Source organism: Rhipicephalus microplus, chromosome 1 (genome assembly GCF_043290135.1).
Source record: "Rhipicephalus microplus isolate Deutch F79 chromosome 1, USDA_Rmic, whole genome shotgun sequence".
Taxonomy (NCBI): Eukaryota; Metazoa; Arthropoda; class Arachnida; order Ixodida; family Ixodidae; genus Rhipicephalus; species Rhipicephalus microplus.
Window position 1 is genome coordinate 266,017,756 of NC_134700.1, and position 19,092 is coordinate 266,036,847.

At 43.2% G+C, this 19,092-nt stretch overlaps 1 protein-coding gene across 2 annotated transcripts; it reads left to right on the forward strand.

Annotated features, from left to right (window-relative positions):
* The first annotated feature begins 315 nt into the window (after positions 1 to 315).
* Positions 316 to 18,376, forward strand: Snx1 (sorting nexin 1). Of its 2 annotated transcripts, none has more exons than XM_037435923.2 (9): positions 316 to 457; positions 1,113 to 1,134; positions 2,678 to 2,886; positions 5,100 to 5,349; positions 8,100 to 8,374; positions 12,667 to 12,760; positions 13,257 to 13,486; positions 16,225 to 16,497; positions 17,859 to 18,376. In XM_037435923.2, exons 1-9 carry the CDS (start codon positions 368 to 370, stop codon positions 17,907 to 17,909), a joined length of 1,494 nt encoding a protein of 497 aa, XP_037291820.1. In that variant the 5' UTR covers positions 316 to 367; the 3' UTR covers positions 17,910 to 18,376. The 2 variants fall into 2 exon arrangements, with proteins under 2 accessions (XP_037291820.1, XP_037291827.1); XM_037435930.2 differs by having other exon boundaries at positions 5,103 to 5,349.
* Positions 18,377 to 19,092: the final 716 nt, after the last annotated feature.

Genomic DNA, 19,092 nt, shown 5'->3' on the forward strand with positions numbered 1-19,092 from the left:
GATTAGCATTTAACATTTGATAGATTTCGCCCACTTGTTCTGGTTGTGTTTTTTTTTTTGTGTGTGTGTGTCATCGTTAGTGTCCCGAGTACCGCCCATGCAGCGCACAACACCGCTACCTTTGTTTAACTTGTATCTACTAGCCCAAAGGTGTGCTTAATTGGAAATGTTGAGTAGAAGTCGCAAAAACGATCATCGACAAATTGTTGTGGGAAGAGCATGGACTGATGCATAAAAAAAAAAATCAAACACGCGATTTCAGGTGGTATGTGGCGCCGCGGTGAGAGTGCGAGCTCCTCTAGTAGCGACGCCACAGGTCGGCGAATGCAGCGCCAGCGCCGCCGCAATTGGAATCTTGACGGGAGATATGGCGGACCTCAAGGAGCCACCTCCATTACTCAGCGAAGGCGACATAAATTCCAAGGAAGAGGATGACATGTTCACGTCTGCCGTTGAGGTAAGTTGAATCGCTTGCCGTCATCCGAACGGGCGTTATTGTGTGTTCGTGTAGTTCGCGTTGCCCAGAGCACAGTACGAGCAGCCGCTAGGGAGGGGTGTCGACTGCGCACAGTACATATAGCGCGTTGGTTTCATTTTCATTGCCGACCAACGTGGACGGCTTCCCGTTTGTTTAACCCCCTTGTCGCTTGTAAGGCATTGTTCATGTTCAGCGTGTTCTGTGCGTGCTGACAGTGTTGTAGAATTTGCACTTTATGAGCGGTGACGTTGCCGCTACTGCGTACGGCTTTTCCACGATGCTTAGGACATGCACACCTTGATATATCCACACGAATGCGGACGTCTCTGGAATGGCTCCAGCCTCTTGTTTTCTATCGCCGCGAACCTTCGTGCCGAATGTCAATATTCCGTCGTGAGATTCGGGACCGATTTTGACCGCCAACTGGTAGCGATAGTCGGGGTGGGAGTCGCCGAGATCCGCCCCTTCGTGAGACGTTAGCGGCACTCTTCCCGAAACCGATTCCGCGTTCCGAGGTTGTTTGCGTGTTTATCGTAACATGTTAGACGATTTCTTTCCTTCTGCGGAATATCAACGAATGCCTGCCCATACGTATTATGCATTGCTTGAATCGCTTTTTTCTTTTCTCTTACAGCACCACAAGAATCTGAAAGAAGGTGAGTGACGATTGAGGATTATCTTTAGCACGTCTCGCTACTCCCTCCTATCGTCTTAGAACGACTTTCCACAGACGCATTTAGCTTAATCCTAGATCACATACCATGATCAACTAGCACGTGTTGCACTAACGTGCCCGTCGTAAAACTCGCTTGTTGCTTAAAGTCATTGTAATGTTATGTGCCTGTATGAATTGCGTTTTATCACCTCCCGCCAATCATCGTGTTACGTCTAGGGTTCCTTGAGTGTCGGCGTAAGTTTTGCCCTACATTCCACTATTCTACGCGCATTTCGCCATGCTTACCGCTTCAGACTCGTCTTTTAAATTGGCGACAGCAGTGGCATTCAAGTTTAAAATTCACAAATAGTACTCCTCAGGAGTCGCCTTCAATGAATCACAGTATTTGTTTACCCATTGTGCTGCCATCACTCATATGCAAACAGTAAGTATGTTTAATCATACTTTTAGGGATATGAATAATTATATTTGGTAGTTAAAACCTGGTGTGAGCTCCAGCCACTTTGCATCATTGTCAGTCTTGGTACTGGGCTTCTGCCGTGCCCCACTAGAAACAAGTTCTTGCAATAGCTTATTTGCAATATTGTGATGTAATTGGTTAGCCTTCCTTTAATATATGGGTTATATCAAAAGGCATTCCATCGTCACATGCGCAGATTAATCGCAACATCAAAACAGTATGGGTTCTACTAGCAATCCGTCACTTAAAAATTGTTCTAGGGGTATGCCACTGTTCACCTTCATTTACGCAAACATTCTTATGCGAACTCCACGGTTCGATAAACGCAAATGCTTCCTTTTCTTTCATGCATTGATTCTTAATAGCTGATTTTATTCTCTCGTACTTAAATTTAAACACTGATCCACCACACTTTTCACCTTTTTCAGCATAGGCCAAAGATTTCATAGTTATGTGTTCTGTTTTTGGTCTGTGTAAACTAATTGTTCAGCGTACAAGAGCAACGAGTACTGCTTCTAATACACTTGTTCCAATTTTTACTAACACACCCAACTTAGCTTCTAAAATTACTTATCTACCTGGTATCAGTAATCATTCCCGGCTTGCTTTTCACCTTAAAATGGCACCTCCCAAAGGAATCAAAGCAAAAAGTAATATGCAGTATCAAAAGCAAAAGAGAAAATTTTGATGCCATTAATGCTGAATTGTCCAATTTCATCAATTTCTTCTTTTCTTTCTCGTTTGAATTATTGCTGTGTCCAATAGCCCCTAAAAAAATGGGGGGGGGGGGGAACTTTGTGCTGCATTTGTGAGCCCTTCTTGCCACGCACAACTGCAAGGTCTGGCTGAAACATTCATAGCAGTACTTGCTATGTGTAGGGTGTGTTTTTTCACGAAGTCAGACATGCGATTCATGACCACTTAAAAAGTCACCCGATCATTATTTTCCAGTTGTGAACCTTCATGCCAGGCTTACTAGAGCATGCTCTAAATAACATGTGTTGTTTGCGTTCAATAACATGCTTCAGTAATGAGAGTTTACACTGATGTGCCTGCCCCTTAGGCATAATGGAGGGGCCTGAAGAAGTAGAGGTGAATCTGGATGATGACGAGCCGCCAACACAGACCCCTCTGCTGGGCTCTGCCAAACTTGAGTTCCGAGCAACTGAGGACGAAATTCAGCGAAGCAATCCAGAGCCGAATCCCCCAAGGCAGCCCACCACACTTTTCTCCCCAGATGTCAGCGCACTGAAACCAATCAAGGAAAAAGAGGTGACTGTTCACGATATAATGAAAGGTTTCTGTTTGCCAATATGCTGTTGGTTCTCAGGATGTGTGGTGGCACTATGGGAAAGTATGAATATTTAAGCATACTTCAAATAATTTAGCACCTGTAGCAATGGTGACTGTATTTAGCATTTCTGATATGAAGATGCTCATTCTGAGTCACGTAACAGAAAAATTTGCTTAGCTGTAATCACAACATATCGAATTACATAAGGAAAAAAAAAAATATGTGGAACTTTGCATCCTAAAACCACGATGTGATTATGAAAGACACCTTACTGGAGGTCTCCCGAAATTTTGACCATCTGGTGTTCTTTAATGTGCACTGACATCGCAAGTGGGTTAGGAGGAGACAGAAGGTTAGGTGGGCAGATGAGATTAAGAAGTTTGTGGGTATAAATTGGCAGCAGCAAGCACAGGACCGAGTTAACTGGCGGAACATGGGAGAGGCCTTTGTCCTGCAGTAAACGTAGTCAAGCTCATAATGACATCACCACGCAGTACACAGGCCTCTACAGTTTCGCCTCCATTGAAATGCGACTGCTGCGGCTGGTGTTGAACTCGCAATCTTCAGGTCTGCAGCTGCACACCCTAGCCACTAATCCACTGAGTCCAACATTTTTCGCTTTTTTGATACACGGGAAGCTTACTACTATCAACACACCAAGCTTTAAGTTGAGTTTATTATATCTTGTGGGGGTGGTGACACCCCCTGCAAAGTTGTTTGCGCCGTGCAGCGAACGTCTCTCGCCCCAAAGCCGCATTTCGGGTGACGACCACAGGCCATAGGTGCCGTTGTATTCGCGTTGAGCACCACTATCGTCATCATCATGGGGTAGTGCTGGCAGTGACACCTGGCGGAAGCGAGCCTTGGTGGCGCGCAAGAGTTTCGAGTCCCTTCGGCACGTGGGGGTTGCCGCGAACGGTTGTCTCTAGCGTGGGTCCTCGGCGCGGGGCACTGCGGGCCTACGCGCCGGGGGAGCCACGTGGTAAGTCGAGCGTTGGAGACGCCGCCTTCGGTGTGTTATTGTGTTTGTCGTGTTGTGTTTTTGTCATGTTATTGTGTAACGATGTCCTAGTGTGTTAATTACGATTTATGTATTATTCGGCGGACGATATCGTCCTTCTTAAATTAAATAAATGTATGTTGTTTGGTTTGTACCGACCGCGTCTGCTGTGTCCGTTCACTCCAAGAACATGACGTGGCGCTCGCCTCGTCGAGACCCCACAATCTTATACCTTGTTGAACTTGCGTTTCTTATTTAAGTTTGAGTGTAGTTCTGTAATATACATGTCCAAAAAGAAATTTCATCAAAATTAGCTGATAGGATCATACAGGTGATTTAAAAACCTATATGACTTGTTCTCAATCAATTGTACGAGGGTATTATGAGCAGATTCTCATGCTTATGAATTATCTGTTATCTGAAAACACGATGTTTGTCATGTTTAATTTAGCAGTGATGCAAAATTTCTAAGGCGAGATAATGAGTGAGATAGATTTAGGTGGAGACATGCACATCTGCAAAACATAAAGAGCAAATATAGCCTAGAACATCTTCAATGTGAATCTCAATGTGCATGCCGCCTAATGGAGCAAGAAGCGGAGCCCTCGTGACTCTGGAATCAATCAGCAGCTATGTAAACAAGTGTTCGTCGTACATTCGTGTTGGCTGGTGGATGTCCCGCGCCTTGTGCTACCTGCTATTTCTTCCTCTGTGCCTGCGGCATTGAGTGTGCTGGCTGTGGGTGCGAAACTCTCGTATTTATCTTCCCACCGGAACTGTTCGTGCCTGGCTCGGTGCTCTTTCAAACCCAAATGGCCACTGGGCACTCTAATAACATCACTAAACAAAACCATCGTGCACTCGCACATACCAGGTTTCCAGCCATGATAATTGGGTCATAAGCTACTTACTGCTAAATGAAGAAAAAAAAACTGTGCAATATTTTTCTGTCAGTGCTCCCTCGGGTAAGGAAACAGTGCGTAAAGCAAACCTGTGTACATCAATCATCATTCTTTTGAATATGGTTGTTAGCCATGTTCTGTGAGAATGGTGATGAATGATCCTGTAGTTGAAATCCAAAGCCGGTAAAATTGGAATTTGTTATTACATAGCACAGAGTTATTGCACCTGCATTTTTTCTGGCACTGAAGTGCTCGCCAGTCATCATTGCCTTTCCTCACACATGCACAGCAGCCGAAGGCCTCCGAGGGCGAGGAGTTTGTGGAGATCAGCGTGCGGGAGCCTCAGAAAGTTGGCGAGGGCATGGGAGCCTACGTCACCTATCGAGTGGTCACACGCACTAACGCACCATACTATCGCAAGACCCAGTTTTCTGTGAACCGGCGCTTCAGCGACTTTCTTGGCTTGCACGAGAAGCTGGTGGAGAAGCATTTGCACATGGGGCGCATCGTTCCACCTGCTCCCGAAAAGAGTGTTTTAGGTGAGCTTAAGCAAAGCTGTTGAAAATCGAAATGTGCATGTATTAAACCTGTTGTTTGTAAAGGCTCTAAGATGACCAAACCATAGCTCAGGCCTGCCATCTCTTGTAGTCTAAGTGTGGCATTTAATATCCAGCAATGTACAGAAAGTGGCAGATACATTTGTTTTTGGTGCACTAAAGTCTTTGGTGAAGACTTTATTATTTAAATATGCACCTGTGCTCTTCAAGCTATGCTGCACGTGCTTCAGGATGTTCATTTTAACGTACATTGGCTGTTAGTGGGAAAAGGCACAAGTGTAACAGTATTCGGGTGTCGTTTTAGTGTGACATGTTTGTTAAATAAAGGCTCGAATGCTCTCAATTTTGGGGGAAAAAAATTTTTTTTGATGCTTGCTCTGTATATATCAAGTGCTGTATCCAGTTCTTACAATATGGATACATCATTATGTCATAGTGTCAGTTTGCTTCATTTCTGCGATTGCTAGAGAGTGCAATGCAGAGAATAATGGCACGTCTATATAATAATGAACAACAGTCCTAATAGTGCTCTGTGCTGTCAATGACATGCAAATTCAGCGTTTTTAAATTACTTTATTATCACACCTAATTATCATAAAGATGTCCTATCTTTCGCCCTTATTTTTTAAGTGTGAGGAGCTGTTTAAGTGGGGGTCTGGCAATGGAAATTCTAGCTTTGATCAAAATGCCCCACTGCAGTGGTCTACTGGCTAAGGTACCCGGCTGCTGACCTGCAGGTAGCAGGATCAAATCCCGGCTGCATTTTCGATGGAGGGGGAAGTGCTGTAGGCCCGTGTGCTCAGATTTGGGAGCACGTTAAAGAACCTCAGGTGGTCGAAATTTGTGGAGCCCCCCCACTACGGCATTTCTCATAATCACATGTTGGTTTGGGGATGTTCAACCTCGCATACAAAATCAAATTTTGTCAAAATGTTCAGCTTTAAAGACGACAGTCTTTCTTGAGGACCCTTCGACGCAAAAATTTTGGTCTGTCGGTCTGTACATTTGTCTGTTCGTTCACTCTTAATGACAAAGGGGTACTTAAAACTGCCGACACAATCCGCAAGCGCTCACCAATGTAACTCAACATTTAGCTTTCTTACTTGTGCAATTGTCAATTAAAAAGCAATTATTGCGCATGTCTGGGGTACCATAACGACACGTATATATTCTGCATGTGCGTCTTTTACTAGAAAAGGCATACTTAAGTAATTTTAAGGACCGCAGCGCTTAACGCGCTGCGCTGTCCATGCAACGCTTGCACGAAAAGGCGAGTGTTTCCAACGCTTCGCTAAGACGAGACTGTGGTGGCACCTACCAGTCGCCTTGCGTTCTTTACCTTATCACCTCTGAGACAGGCGCGCACACCGGTCTCAGAGCCACGCGCTAAGTTTTCCCAGAAAACTGTCAGATGGGGCTCATGTCTCACGCGTGACGTGACTTGATGTGCTCGTTCGCGTCCACTCTAACGCAGTGACTCCAGAATACCATTTACCGATTTTCTTGCACAGAACATCAAATAAATGTTTTGTTCACTCTCTCCCACATGCAAGACTATCGTCTGTCGACGACATTTGCAGATTAACATGCGGATACGGGGCCAATTTTTTCCAATTAATTTTTTTCTGTTATCCTGAGGCCATGTTTTACATCATAGTGTGATTTTAGACCAAACTAAGTCGCAGAAGTTCAGAAACAAGCATTTTACTGGTGGCCTGTCGTCAAGAGCTATGTGAAAATTGGGCTTAGCAAAATGCAAATTTGCAGCTTTCCCTTGGCACAGTGCCACCATATTGGTATCATCATAAGGAGGACAGACTGGAGCTCAAGATAGCCACAAAGATGCCTTTCTCCAATAAAAAATAGTCGGCTTCCTTCAGAGTTCCGTTTTATCAGCTTGTAACTTCAATTTCTTTGAGCTCCGTTTTCTTAGCTTTAATTTTTTGAGCAGTTGCTGTCAGTCATCCCTGTGCCATTTCACAACAAATTAAGCTATAGCCATTTCGTTCCTGCATTTAGATCCTGAGACATTGGTGAGTGCCTTAAGCTGTCCATATTTGTGTGCAGATCATAGAGACTTTTGTAATTGGCTTTTTTGTAAAAGTTGTTGGTAAGACAATATGTCCAGGACATCTAAAAAAATTGTGCTAACTTAAATATTAAAAATAAACCAATAGCATTGTGGCACAAAATAGACTTTTTTGAATATCCTTATGCAAAAGTGATGAAATTGTCTAATTAACTAATTAATTGTGGGATGACAGTGTGAGTCTATCATGGTAACTGAAAAGTTATATTAGATAGCTCAAAACCGATTTCACTTATGATATCGGCACAACAAATGACATCTGCATGCTGAATTTTAACCTTTTAGCTTCATAAATAACAAAGAAAATTGTTATAGCCCCCCCCCCCCCCTTAAGCTTCCACATTTTCTAAAGCATGCCTTAGTACTTTTTGAAACGTAAAGGATTTTCTCGTTGTTTTGGATGAGTTCTTCATGCTTGTAAATCAACTGCCATATGCGAGCACATTGGCAGACTGGTTTAGGCAAGCAATCAGTGTGATAAGTGGAGCAGCGTTCAGCCTAGCTTATTTTAGAACCGCAAAAGACACCTGTGTAGTTAAGGGCTTGATGTACCACTACAAACAGCATGCTACTACTGCATCAGTATTTACTGCTTTATTCCAGCTAGATTGCACACATCAGTGCCTTTTTGTGTACTTTTCAGGCATGACCAAGATCAAGATGTCAAAAGATGAGCAGGTCACTTCAGAAGACTTTGTTGAGCGTCGAAGGGCCGCATTGGAGCGTTTCTTGCAACGAACAGCTGCGCACCCTTCACTCAGGGTCGATCCAGATTTCAGAGAGTTCCTGGAGCTGGAAACAGAACTGCCTCGAGCCACCAACACGTCATCTCTAAGTGGAGCTGGCATGTTCCGGCTCATCTCGCGCATGGGAGACTCCGTTTCGAAGATTACCACCAAGATGGACGAGGCAGACCCAGTAAGGACGTTTGATGCATTCAACTTTTTATGCCTAAGCACTGTGTGGCTAGCTGCCCCAACAATCGGCCCATCTGCCACAGTTAACCTCTGATAATGGGGGCCAATCTAGAAGATTTGGTACTAACACATTTGACCTAATAAGTAAGAGTGTGCACGCACCGGCAAGATGTAACTAGTCGTGTAAAGCAGTGCTTTCTATCACAAAATATAGTTAATAGCCAGTTATATCATTGAATAAATTACACTTGCCTGGAAGCTGCGACATAGTGTGCAAGCATTGCATGCACAACAGTATAATTCTGCACTAATATATAACACCCCATCGCCTTTTACATGTGCAAGCCTACAGGAACAAAATAATGCACGTATAGTATTTGGGGACAAACATTTGCTTATGTACCATACCACATTTTGCATGCAAGTTCGTGTACAAATTTTTGTCTGCTTTAATGTGCAGTGTGACAAACATGATCACTTTGCTTTGAACTAGTGCATATAGTATTAAGCATTTTGCATGGCTGCCTCCAGGTGTGTGAATTACTAATGGCTTATGTTACATACAAGCACACTTTGTCAAAAAGTTGCTTGTGCTTATTATTTGAATCTGTTTTAAGCTTTCTGCAGCAAGTTTACTTGTGTTGTTAATCATATAAGGTTAGCATTCAAAACTTTTTCATTAGCAAACGAGATGCATGCATTAGAAACTTGTTGCTGTGGCTTGAACCTCAGTAAACTTTTTATGTGGGGACTGCCTTGGTCAAAGAGTGAGAAAAATTATGTAATATAACACCCGTGGTTCATTCTTGGTTTAAATGTCAGCTTTTCATATGTCCTAGCGAAACGCAGTGACGTCCTTGCATTTGAAACTGTTAAGGCGTTTTGATTTGATTATATAGTACGTGAGTTTAAAATACCGTAATTACTCAAATCTAACACGCACCTTTTTTCCGGTTAAGCGAGTTCGTAAATCTCATGCGCGTTAGAATCGAGTACGAAAAAAAAAAATGAATACGGTCATTCTATTGCCATCGGCATTCCGAAATGGCCGCCCCCTACTTGCGTCGGCATGGCGCGTCGGCCATTTCTGCCTAAATGTTTCCCATGTGCAGCACTTCGTACGTGTGCTGAAGAGTTCGTCATTTTGTAGTGCATTAGCGTCGACGGTATGGAAGGAGCGACTCCAAAAACTCGACGAGTGCACCACGATGCCGCTTTTAAAAGAAAAGTCATCGCGTGTGCTGAAACGGACGTAAATCGGGCTGCATCGCGGTCGTTCGGAGTTCCCGAAACGTGCTTGCAGGACTGGCGGAAACAAAAGCAGAATATTGTCGACAGCAAAGCTTCACGCAAAGGCTTCAGTGGACCACAGCAGGGTCGGTTTCCGCAAATTAAAGTGCTGCTCGGCGAGTATGTGCTTGAGCAGCGAGCAGCACAGCGGCCCGTGACGACAGAACTGCTCCAAGTGCGGGCTATGCAATTAGTCTGAGAAAAAGGTCTAATGCGGAGCCAGTTTAAAACGAGCAGGTGCTGGCTAACTAACTTTATGAAAAGGAAAGGCTTTTTCCTCCGAAGGGGAACATGCATATGCGAAAAGTTTTGCGGAGGAGTACGATGAAAAGCTTGACAGTTTTCAGAGGTTCGTCCTGAACTTGCGGCGCAACAACGGCTACCTGCTTGGGCAAATCGGGAATGCCGATCAGATGCCTCTTTAATTCGACATACCTGGCACCACAACCGTCGAGGAGAAGTGGGCAAAGCAAGTTCGTGTGCTGACATCGGGCCACGGTAAAACTAGAGTGACAGCAATGCTTCGTTGCACGTCAGATAGGCACAAGCTTCCCCCGTACCTCATATTGAAACGGAAGACGCTCTCGAAAGGAGTCATTTTCCCGAGTGGTGTGATCGTGCGGGCCAACGAGAAAAATGGGTGCGCGTTGCAATCGATGCCTTAGTTGTTTTTTTCCGGCGTGGTAACCGGGTGCGCGTTACAATTGAGGGTGCGGTAGAATCGAGTAAATACGGTAAGTTGACTCTGATCATGTTTGACTGCTCACTGTGATTGTTGCATCTTTGCAACAAACGAGCAGTTGATGGTTAAGTCAGTGCCCCTTTAAAGGGGCCCTGCAACACTTCTTGAGCATGGTCAGAAAATGCTGCTTATCGATGGTAGAGGCTCCCGAGAACAAGCGAGCCAAATGTCATAGCACAGCACGCGGCCTAGAATTCACAATAAATTATCAGTCAGCTGAAAATTGCTCTCGTCTCTTGACAAACGACGGAAGATGCTCAAAAATCACTCATCGAAGGCCATCTGTCAGCCATTGGCTGATTTAAACATGGCGCTCTCGGTCGTTACAGAGATTGCCGCGGGAGGGCGTGACTTGTCCACGCGTACATGGGTGATCGTACTGAAGAAGCCGCATATTCGAAGAAAGGAAAAAGGGGCTCAAGGTCACGATGCACACGTGATGTATTTTCTTTGCCCCTGCCATCCCTCCCTGCTTAGCTTCTAGCACTTTCGTTAGGAAAGAAGAATGTGATTGCAGCGTGCAACAAATCTTTGTAACTCCGCTAGTACTGGACGAATTCTTGAAATTGTTGCGGCGTTGAATTCGTGAGGCAATAAGTTCTTTTAGTGAATTCATTACATGGTTACTTCAAAAAGTGTTTCAGGGCCCCTTTAATGTGGAATAAGTCTAACAAATTGGAAACATCTGGTTGACAAACTGGCCAACCCAGACTGTCTAGGCATATAGTAGAACTGTCGTGTACAGATTGGTATGAAGATTTAGCCAGGTCTTGCGAACAATTTGCAACTTGTAATTGGCAGATCTTATATGTACTGCATTTTAGACGTATTATTGATGAAAAAGTATCAGTATAAAAATACCGACATCGAACATGCTTAATAATGCTTGCAAAGAACTTGATCCACACTGACGCAAGGTTCACAATAAGGAAGTCAACTGTGGCAGCAGTTTAACACTGCAATGTCCATATGTTACAGCTGAATTCTGAATTGTATCGTCTTTATCTAAAAAAAACCAGTTAAGCATCAGCTGCACATTATTAGTCGAATGGGCTCACAATTTTCAGATACAGTGGACTCTGAAGTAAATGGAACCTGAAGGGTTCGGGAAAATGTGCTCAATTTAACAGTTCTGTTTACCGAGAGGTGAAGTGGGTTGCAGCATTCAAGTATGAAACCAATCATATCAAAAGCAGTTGTTCCATCAAAGCAGCAGTTCCATTTAAAAGATTTTCGTTTACTGAGAGTCTACTGTAGCTGCTTGATCATCTTTAAATTCAGAATACAGGAGCCGTAACTCTAGATGTTTGTGCTCCTTGAAATCTCTTGCCCATGTCCATTCTTGTGTCTGTACCAGGCGTCTTGTTGCCTTTTTCAATGCTGCCAGGTCTTGCTGGCCGAGCCTTCATTTGCTGTCCAGGTAAAAAAAAAAAAATCTCTTTTGAAGTGAACAAATATGCCAGCACGCTACTTTTCAGTTGTCCTTTGTGCACTATACCGCCTGTACATTTGGATATGTTTTGATGTCTGTTAGCTGCTTTTTTTCTTTTGAAAGATGCTTTTTATCATTTTGTTGGCATGATGATTTTTTTTTTTAGTAGTGTTGTAGATAAAGCTGCGTCAGTGATTGTCTAAAGCACATGGCATAAATTTTTGTGAATTAGGTAAATAGAAATATGTGTGTACTGATGCAGTTTGACAGCTGTCATGTTGAATTAATTCAACCAAGCATTTGAACACATAACTCTGGCAGTAACTATACGATTGTTTTTGTTTTGGTAATGATCATTCTCACCCTGCCTGCTCTACACACAAGCAGTGCCAAAGGTCTCTTTAAGGGAAGCTCAAATGTCTCTCATTTGAACAGTGTCTATCGTTATATGTATGCAGTTATTGTGAATCTCATATTTATACTTATCTCTCTCTTTTAATCATTACAGTGCCTAGTAAAGGCACAAAATAGAAACTCTGAATGTGTCCATTGGTTGTTGTTGCATAACAGTTCAGCTAGCTTTCAACTTGGTTGGAATTGGACATCAGTGCTTCCAAGCATTTAAATTTTCTCAGATTTCTCATGCTCAACTTTTTATCATGTATCATGCAGTGCTTCTCGTTCCAATTCTATTGTTGCATATGAGCATGTCAGTTATCACTTGTGCACTTTTTTTTTATTTGTGTGCTCTCTCTTTTTCTTTTAATAGCACTGAGTGAGCTTCTTGAGAAGTATGACTTATTGTTCATTGTATGTGTTTCATTCACAGTGGTTTGAAGAAAAGCAACAACAGATTGACAACCTTGACATTCAGCTGAAGCGGTTACATGCCAGCGTGGAAAACATGGTGCAGCAACGCAGAGGTAGTGTTTCGTTTTCTTTTCCATCATTTTTCTTATCTGTAATAACTAGCTTTGTTGTAGTGTATATATATATATATATACTGCCACTATAGTGCTTGGGCCTTCCTAGTGCAGTTCAAGATTTTATTTAGAAAAACATGCCATGGAACAGTAATCATGGATCCTTCTTCGTGCAGTGCAGTACGATGGTATGCAATGCGCGTGGCTATGAAGCAGTAGCCGTAGGGCAGAGGATTGCCTCATTGTGGCAGCAGTAGTTGGATGAAGTGGATATAACTTGTTTGCAATTTTTCTGCCTTTATAATGGTGGTGTCGCCTGTTGCTCCATGTAATGTTCCCACATTGCTAAACAGTTCTGTTAAGCGTCTTCAATTTGCCCTAGAGTTGCAGAAGGATGTAGCAGTTTGCATGGATGTAACTTGACTTTTTTTATCGTAGATGAAGTTCTGCATTTATGACCAGCTCAAGGTTGTTCTGACTACTCATTGATGTGCAGAGCTGTCACAGAGCACGGGTGCATTTGCCAAAAGTGCAGCCATGCTGGGCAACTGTGAAGAGCACACAGGCTTATCGCGTGCACTGTCCAAGCTGGCCGAAGTTGGCGAGCGGGTGGAGCAGCTGCAAGGGCGCCAGGCCAACCACGACTTTTACTGTCTGGCGGAGCTGGTCAAGGATTACCTGTCCCTGGTTGGGGCAATCAAGGATGTTTTCCACCAGAGAGTAAAGGCAAGTGGTAGTCATCAGCTTACTCAAGTGAAGCTTTGCTTCCTCTTCGTCCAGGTCTTTCAGTTGTCTATTGTTTGTTGGTCTGTGTACAGTAATTCCACATTAAATTGAAGTCTTGAAAAAACAGGGAAAATTTCGTGATACAGATTTTTAAGATAAGCAAAACTGCGCTAATTGCCAAGAAAAATGAGCGCTTTTCCGAAAAATCACTACTGCTTAACGGCTCTTCAGCGGCGCTTTCTAATCTTTCTTCTCGTGCAGGTTCAAAAGGAAAAAAAAATAACTGCTTTTTGCCGCACTTGCATTTTATTTAGCAGAGAAAAACTGCCTAATGCTAGCCTGCGTACTCGGGCCTAGCAAGGCGCCCTCCAGCTACTTGACGCATTGCATCAGTTGATCTTCCCCACTGCTGCACTCTACCTTATTTCGAAGCCGTACCATCAACGCCACTTCAGCATCTGGGAACTTCAATCCTCTAACCCGCTTTCCCTGGCTGGAGAAGCTCTGCTGAAATCTATCCAGCACCTTCTACTCGTTTTTCAGACTGTCGAAAGTGTAGACAAAGGGATGCCGAATTCCTGCGTGATGCTCGCTTTCATTCAGCCTCCTTTCTCTGCTTCCTTAATTAGGGCAACCTTTTTTTTTTTTCCAGCATTAGCGACCTGCACTGCTTTGACACCATGCTTGCCGCATTCGCACGATGTTGTTGCTTTTCATAGCGAAAAATTTGTACTGCTCGGTTTGTGCAGATGTACGGAAATCACTCTTGAAGAAAAATCCGTACCACATGGTTTGCGCAGATGGACGGAAATCACACCTCAGGGAAAATTGTGTACACTGCTCAAAGCGAACAAGAGAACGCCAAGCATGGGCAGAGGGCGTCCCTGCTCAGCGCATGTGCCACAAAACTTGCCACAGGGTTGCTTGACAAAGTTGATGTCTCTGGGCTGAGACTTCACGCACATCATGTTCGCGGAAAGCGTCGACGTAGTGGCAGGCACAGCTAAATAAGGAAAAAAAAAAACTACGGACTTTAGGCGTGGCAGCATCACGCAAATCTTGAAGTGAAATGGTCCGGAGGCGGAATTTCCGTTCCACTACCAGTCAAGATAGCGAGTTATCTGCAGTCCGACCCAAAAATACTTAGAGACAAAGGGAAAAATATAGATGGGACGTATAGAAAAATGTTCAGTGCTGCAGAAAGTTTCGACATAGCTGATTTTTTTTTAAGATATGCGAATTCAAGTGGACGACGTATTACTGTACTCATGTAGGCCTACCAATAAGACCCAAGATCAAGGTGAAGTGCAGGCTTGAAAGATGCAAGGATTTTGTTGAGATATTTACTTGAATAGGCTGTGTAATACAATGCTGTGACTGAATACAGTAAACACTAACTCACTCAATTATTTTGAACTTACAGTTAATGCTAGCTGGCACCTTGGTCCTGGAACAGCTTGTGTATTTCTATAGGGGAAAACTTCATAATTCGAACACGTCTGTATTCCACAACTGTTAACTAGAACTGAAAGCTCCTGGGTTTCGTAGCTCCGTTCAAAAGTCTGCGCAGAATGATCGCGATATGTTGCAAAACCAAACCAAAGAAGTTGCAAAACAGCAGTATTTCTCAGCAGATGAGATTTCGGATGTCGCACTGGCACTCTTGGACAAGCTACAAGTAATGCTCATGGTATCGCAATGGATAAATCACAAGCAAATGAAATTACGGATTGCTGTTGAATTAACATTGTTCTGGTTCGGAGAACAAGCAGGGCAGACCACAATTACTTTTGATTGTGATAACTCTACCATATAAAATGTGTTTTGGAGCATAAATAGCATCATACAGTTTGACATTAAAGCTTACCGCTCACATGAATGCATGCCGGTGTTTGATTCTTGCGTAACATTGACTGATGAATTATGTGCACTGTTAAAAGCTCCATAAACTTAACAAAATCATCTGCTACAAACGTATACAAGCACATAATAACAAGTTTAGAGGTGGCTTCTTTGGGTCCTGGCCAAGCAGTGCGGCAGAATCTTTGTAGATTTTAGAACCCGCCCACTAATTCAAATGCCGCTTAATTCGAACAAGTTTATAGTCCCCCTTAAGTTTGAATTAACGAACATTTACTGTAGAACTGGTGGTTACAATGCTCAACTGATGACTCAAAGGATGTGGGCTCTACTCGTGCTGTGGCAGTCACATTTCGTTGGAAGTGATGTGCTAGGGGCATGCGTACTGTGTGATTGCAGTGCATGGTAAAAAACCCTGCGTGGTCGAAATTATATGGAGCCCTCCACTACGGCACCTGCCATAGCCTGTGTCTCTCTTGGATGCTGAAGCCCACAACCAACCAATGATAGAGCCTTTGTGCAAGTCTGGTTTGCTTAACCTAAAGGTAAACCATAAAATCGAAATTACATAGGTATTGTCAGCTCATGGGCATTTTCAAAGCGGATTTATTTATGGTGAAGCTACATTTTGGTTCAATTAAAGTACTGTTCATTTGTTGTGTATTACCAACAAAACCAACTCGCTCATCAGGAGGCTTGCTTAAATGGTAGTGAACAAAAGAAACTAAATATTTGCTGATAATGTATTTAATTTGCATGTTATGCTACATCACCACACCTGTAACACTTGTCACATGGTGGCAGCTGTGGTGGACTCAAAAAAAGAAAAAAAAGCAGGCCATGCTAATCCGCTGCAACTGGCACACGATCTGTCGCAGGTGTACCAGACATGGCAGCACGCCCAGCAGATGCTAGCCCGCAAGCGTGAGGCAAAGGCCAAGCTTGAGCTAGCAGCAAAAAGCGAGAAGATACCCCAGGCGCGCCAAGAGGTGCTGGAGTGGGAAGCCAAGGTGGAGCGTGGGCAGGAAGAGTTTGAGAACGTGTCGCGTGTGATTCGCACAGAGATGGACCGCTTCGAGCTCAACCGCATCGCCGACTTCCGCAACTCCGTTGTGCGCTACTTTGAGTTTCTCCTCGACACCCAGCAACAGGTAAACACTCGCATCCTAATCGCATTGCTGTTTAATTTGTCCACTTCGCTAACTTCCAAGTCTGAACTGATGGGGCATGTTTTTCTGTTAAGCTTTGGGAAGTTGTTTTTCTGGTGTGGAACATTGTCTTGATGAAATTGAACAAGACTTCTGCGAAGCTCCTGTGGCATTTTGTGAAGAGGTGTGAATTAGGAACTCTTTTTCACACTCACTTTTGTGTCTTTGGTTGTTTGCTGTGGAACTTGTGTACTCTAATGTATCATACTATTTTGGTAACCTATTTTTCTAGGATAATAGAAAAGATCATTGCAGTGGCATTTGCTTTGACACTTGCAGTGTCTGGTTTCTTTGTAGATGACACTCACCAAGCCCCAAGTTTTGTTCATTGGTGCAAAATGAATACTAGTTCCTGTTTGCATGCATTTCAAGGGAACAAAATGACAAGGGACAATATGTGCTTTCTCGGCATGAAAGTGAAAGCAAAAAGATGAAAGTACAATGAAACCCTGATTATACAACTTTGGGGGACCACGCAAAACCGTTGTATAATCGAAAAACAGAAAAACAGGCAGTGACGCTCATCCTTACCCGAAAAACTGGCACAGACTGCTCGAATAAGCCCTTGGCGAAACCTTGTGCTTCGGCAAGGAAGGTAAATTAAATTATTTTTGCCAGTGGCAGCTAATGGCAGCATTACTTAGTTGAAGTAGGTGTGAGCGAATCTTTATTCTGTGAGCGAACCTTTACCGTGGGATGTGTAATCAAAGTTCGACTGTACAACCGAACACAGAGAATGGTAGAGAAAGCAGGCACACCATAGCCCACTTTTCGCAAACATATTCCAGATGGCAGCAACTACTGCAGTGGCTCAAAAGTTACTGTGCGTGGCTGAAAAGTGTAGGCTAGATCCCGACGAAATGGTTGCATTTCGATGTAGGTGAAGTGCTAAAGGCCCATGTACTGTGTGGTGTCAGTGTATGCTAACCAAGGTAGTTCAGATTATCCGGAGCCCTTCGTTACGGCATTTCTCATAGGCCAAGTTTCTCTGGAATGTATGGCTTCATTAACCAACTACATTGGCACGTTTTGTGAGCTTTTGCTCTGCTGTAGTTTGAATACATATCATACTACATAAGTTTATAAGCTAATAGTAATATCAAACTGGTATTCTGGCATTGGAGTTGCAGTGCTAGGATTACCTTTTTTTAAATTAGCCTTCCCATTCTACATAATTGATGTGCCTGGCACAAAAAAAGAATTCTGAAAGGCTTTATGAATCTACAAAATCTCTTGGCACATCTCTCCAGTGCCCATTTGAACTCCTCAGAAGTAGGTGACACTTGCTCATTTGTCTGTTGCAGTTGATCAAGTATTGGGAGACCTTCTTGCCTGAAGCAAAGGCCATTGCGTGATTGCCAGGACGACAGGGTGCTGACCTCACATTCCAATACGTGGTTCTTCATGGTGCTCAAAGCACAGTTCTCCTCTTGGAGCTGTACATTCTTTTTCTTTTCTTGTGAGGAACACAAAAAACCTGCTGAATTTCACTCGTTTTACTGCACTGTATTCTGCACCCACCTAGTGTGCGTGTCTGTGCACATCTTGTGCACGTGAAATGTTGGGTGCTGCAGGAAATGGGACACGGTGAACACATTTGCAGCAGAGCTTTAAAAAAAAAAGCCTCGGTAAGCTGCAAAAGCGGGTAATATAGTGTTGCTTGATGGTGCGTTGTGCACTCGACATGTGCAAGCTTTTCACTGCTTTATAAACAGAAAAGTGGGCTTTATTAAAGATTATATAACCAGCCATTAAAGAATTTATTTGTTACTGGAAGTTTTGTAATTTATTACCCCAGAAATAAAAAATACTTCACGCGCCATGTGAGCGTGCCCTGTGTTATTCCATTAGATTTTGAAGTGAGAGAACAAATTTGCTTTTATTCAAAACGTCCCTCCTCCTGTATGTTAAAAAACAGTTTTATGCTAGTTCATTGAAACAGCCCTACTTGTATTCATTTTGTGCTGGTGCCCCCATTTTATGCATTTTATGGTGATTAGTATTTCCAGGCAAATGACAGGAAAAGAGGTGATGTGACAATTGAAGTGTGCATTTCATTTCACGCCAGTCTAAGCATTTCCCAATTTAACTTGTGCTTCATGAGCAAAAGATTGCTATAAATTTACAAATCATGATAGCAAGAACTTGCACTTTTCCTTTTTAATGGCTGCTCAAATGCCAAAATTATTTCATTGCAAAACAAATATGCCGGTTTCTAAAAAATTGCTTTTATTGTGTCTGTTTGGTTGAAGGGGATCGTTTTATGTTAGTACTTCGGTGATTTCAAAGCAGAACCTTCAGGTCTCCTGAAAGCTTGTAAATTGGAACTGTAAGGACTACCTATTCATATTTGGTACAAGATAGCAATAATACAGTAGGCTCCATTTAAGAAATTCAAGGGGCCATGAGAATTTTTTTCTTATCAGGAGCTCAACTTGTCAGAAGTGCCCCCCAAAAACTAATGCTAACATGCCAAGTATGCCCGAATATGATTCTTAAAAACACTGGATGGAGGATATTAACCGTGGGGATGAAAGG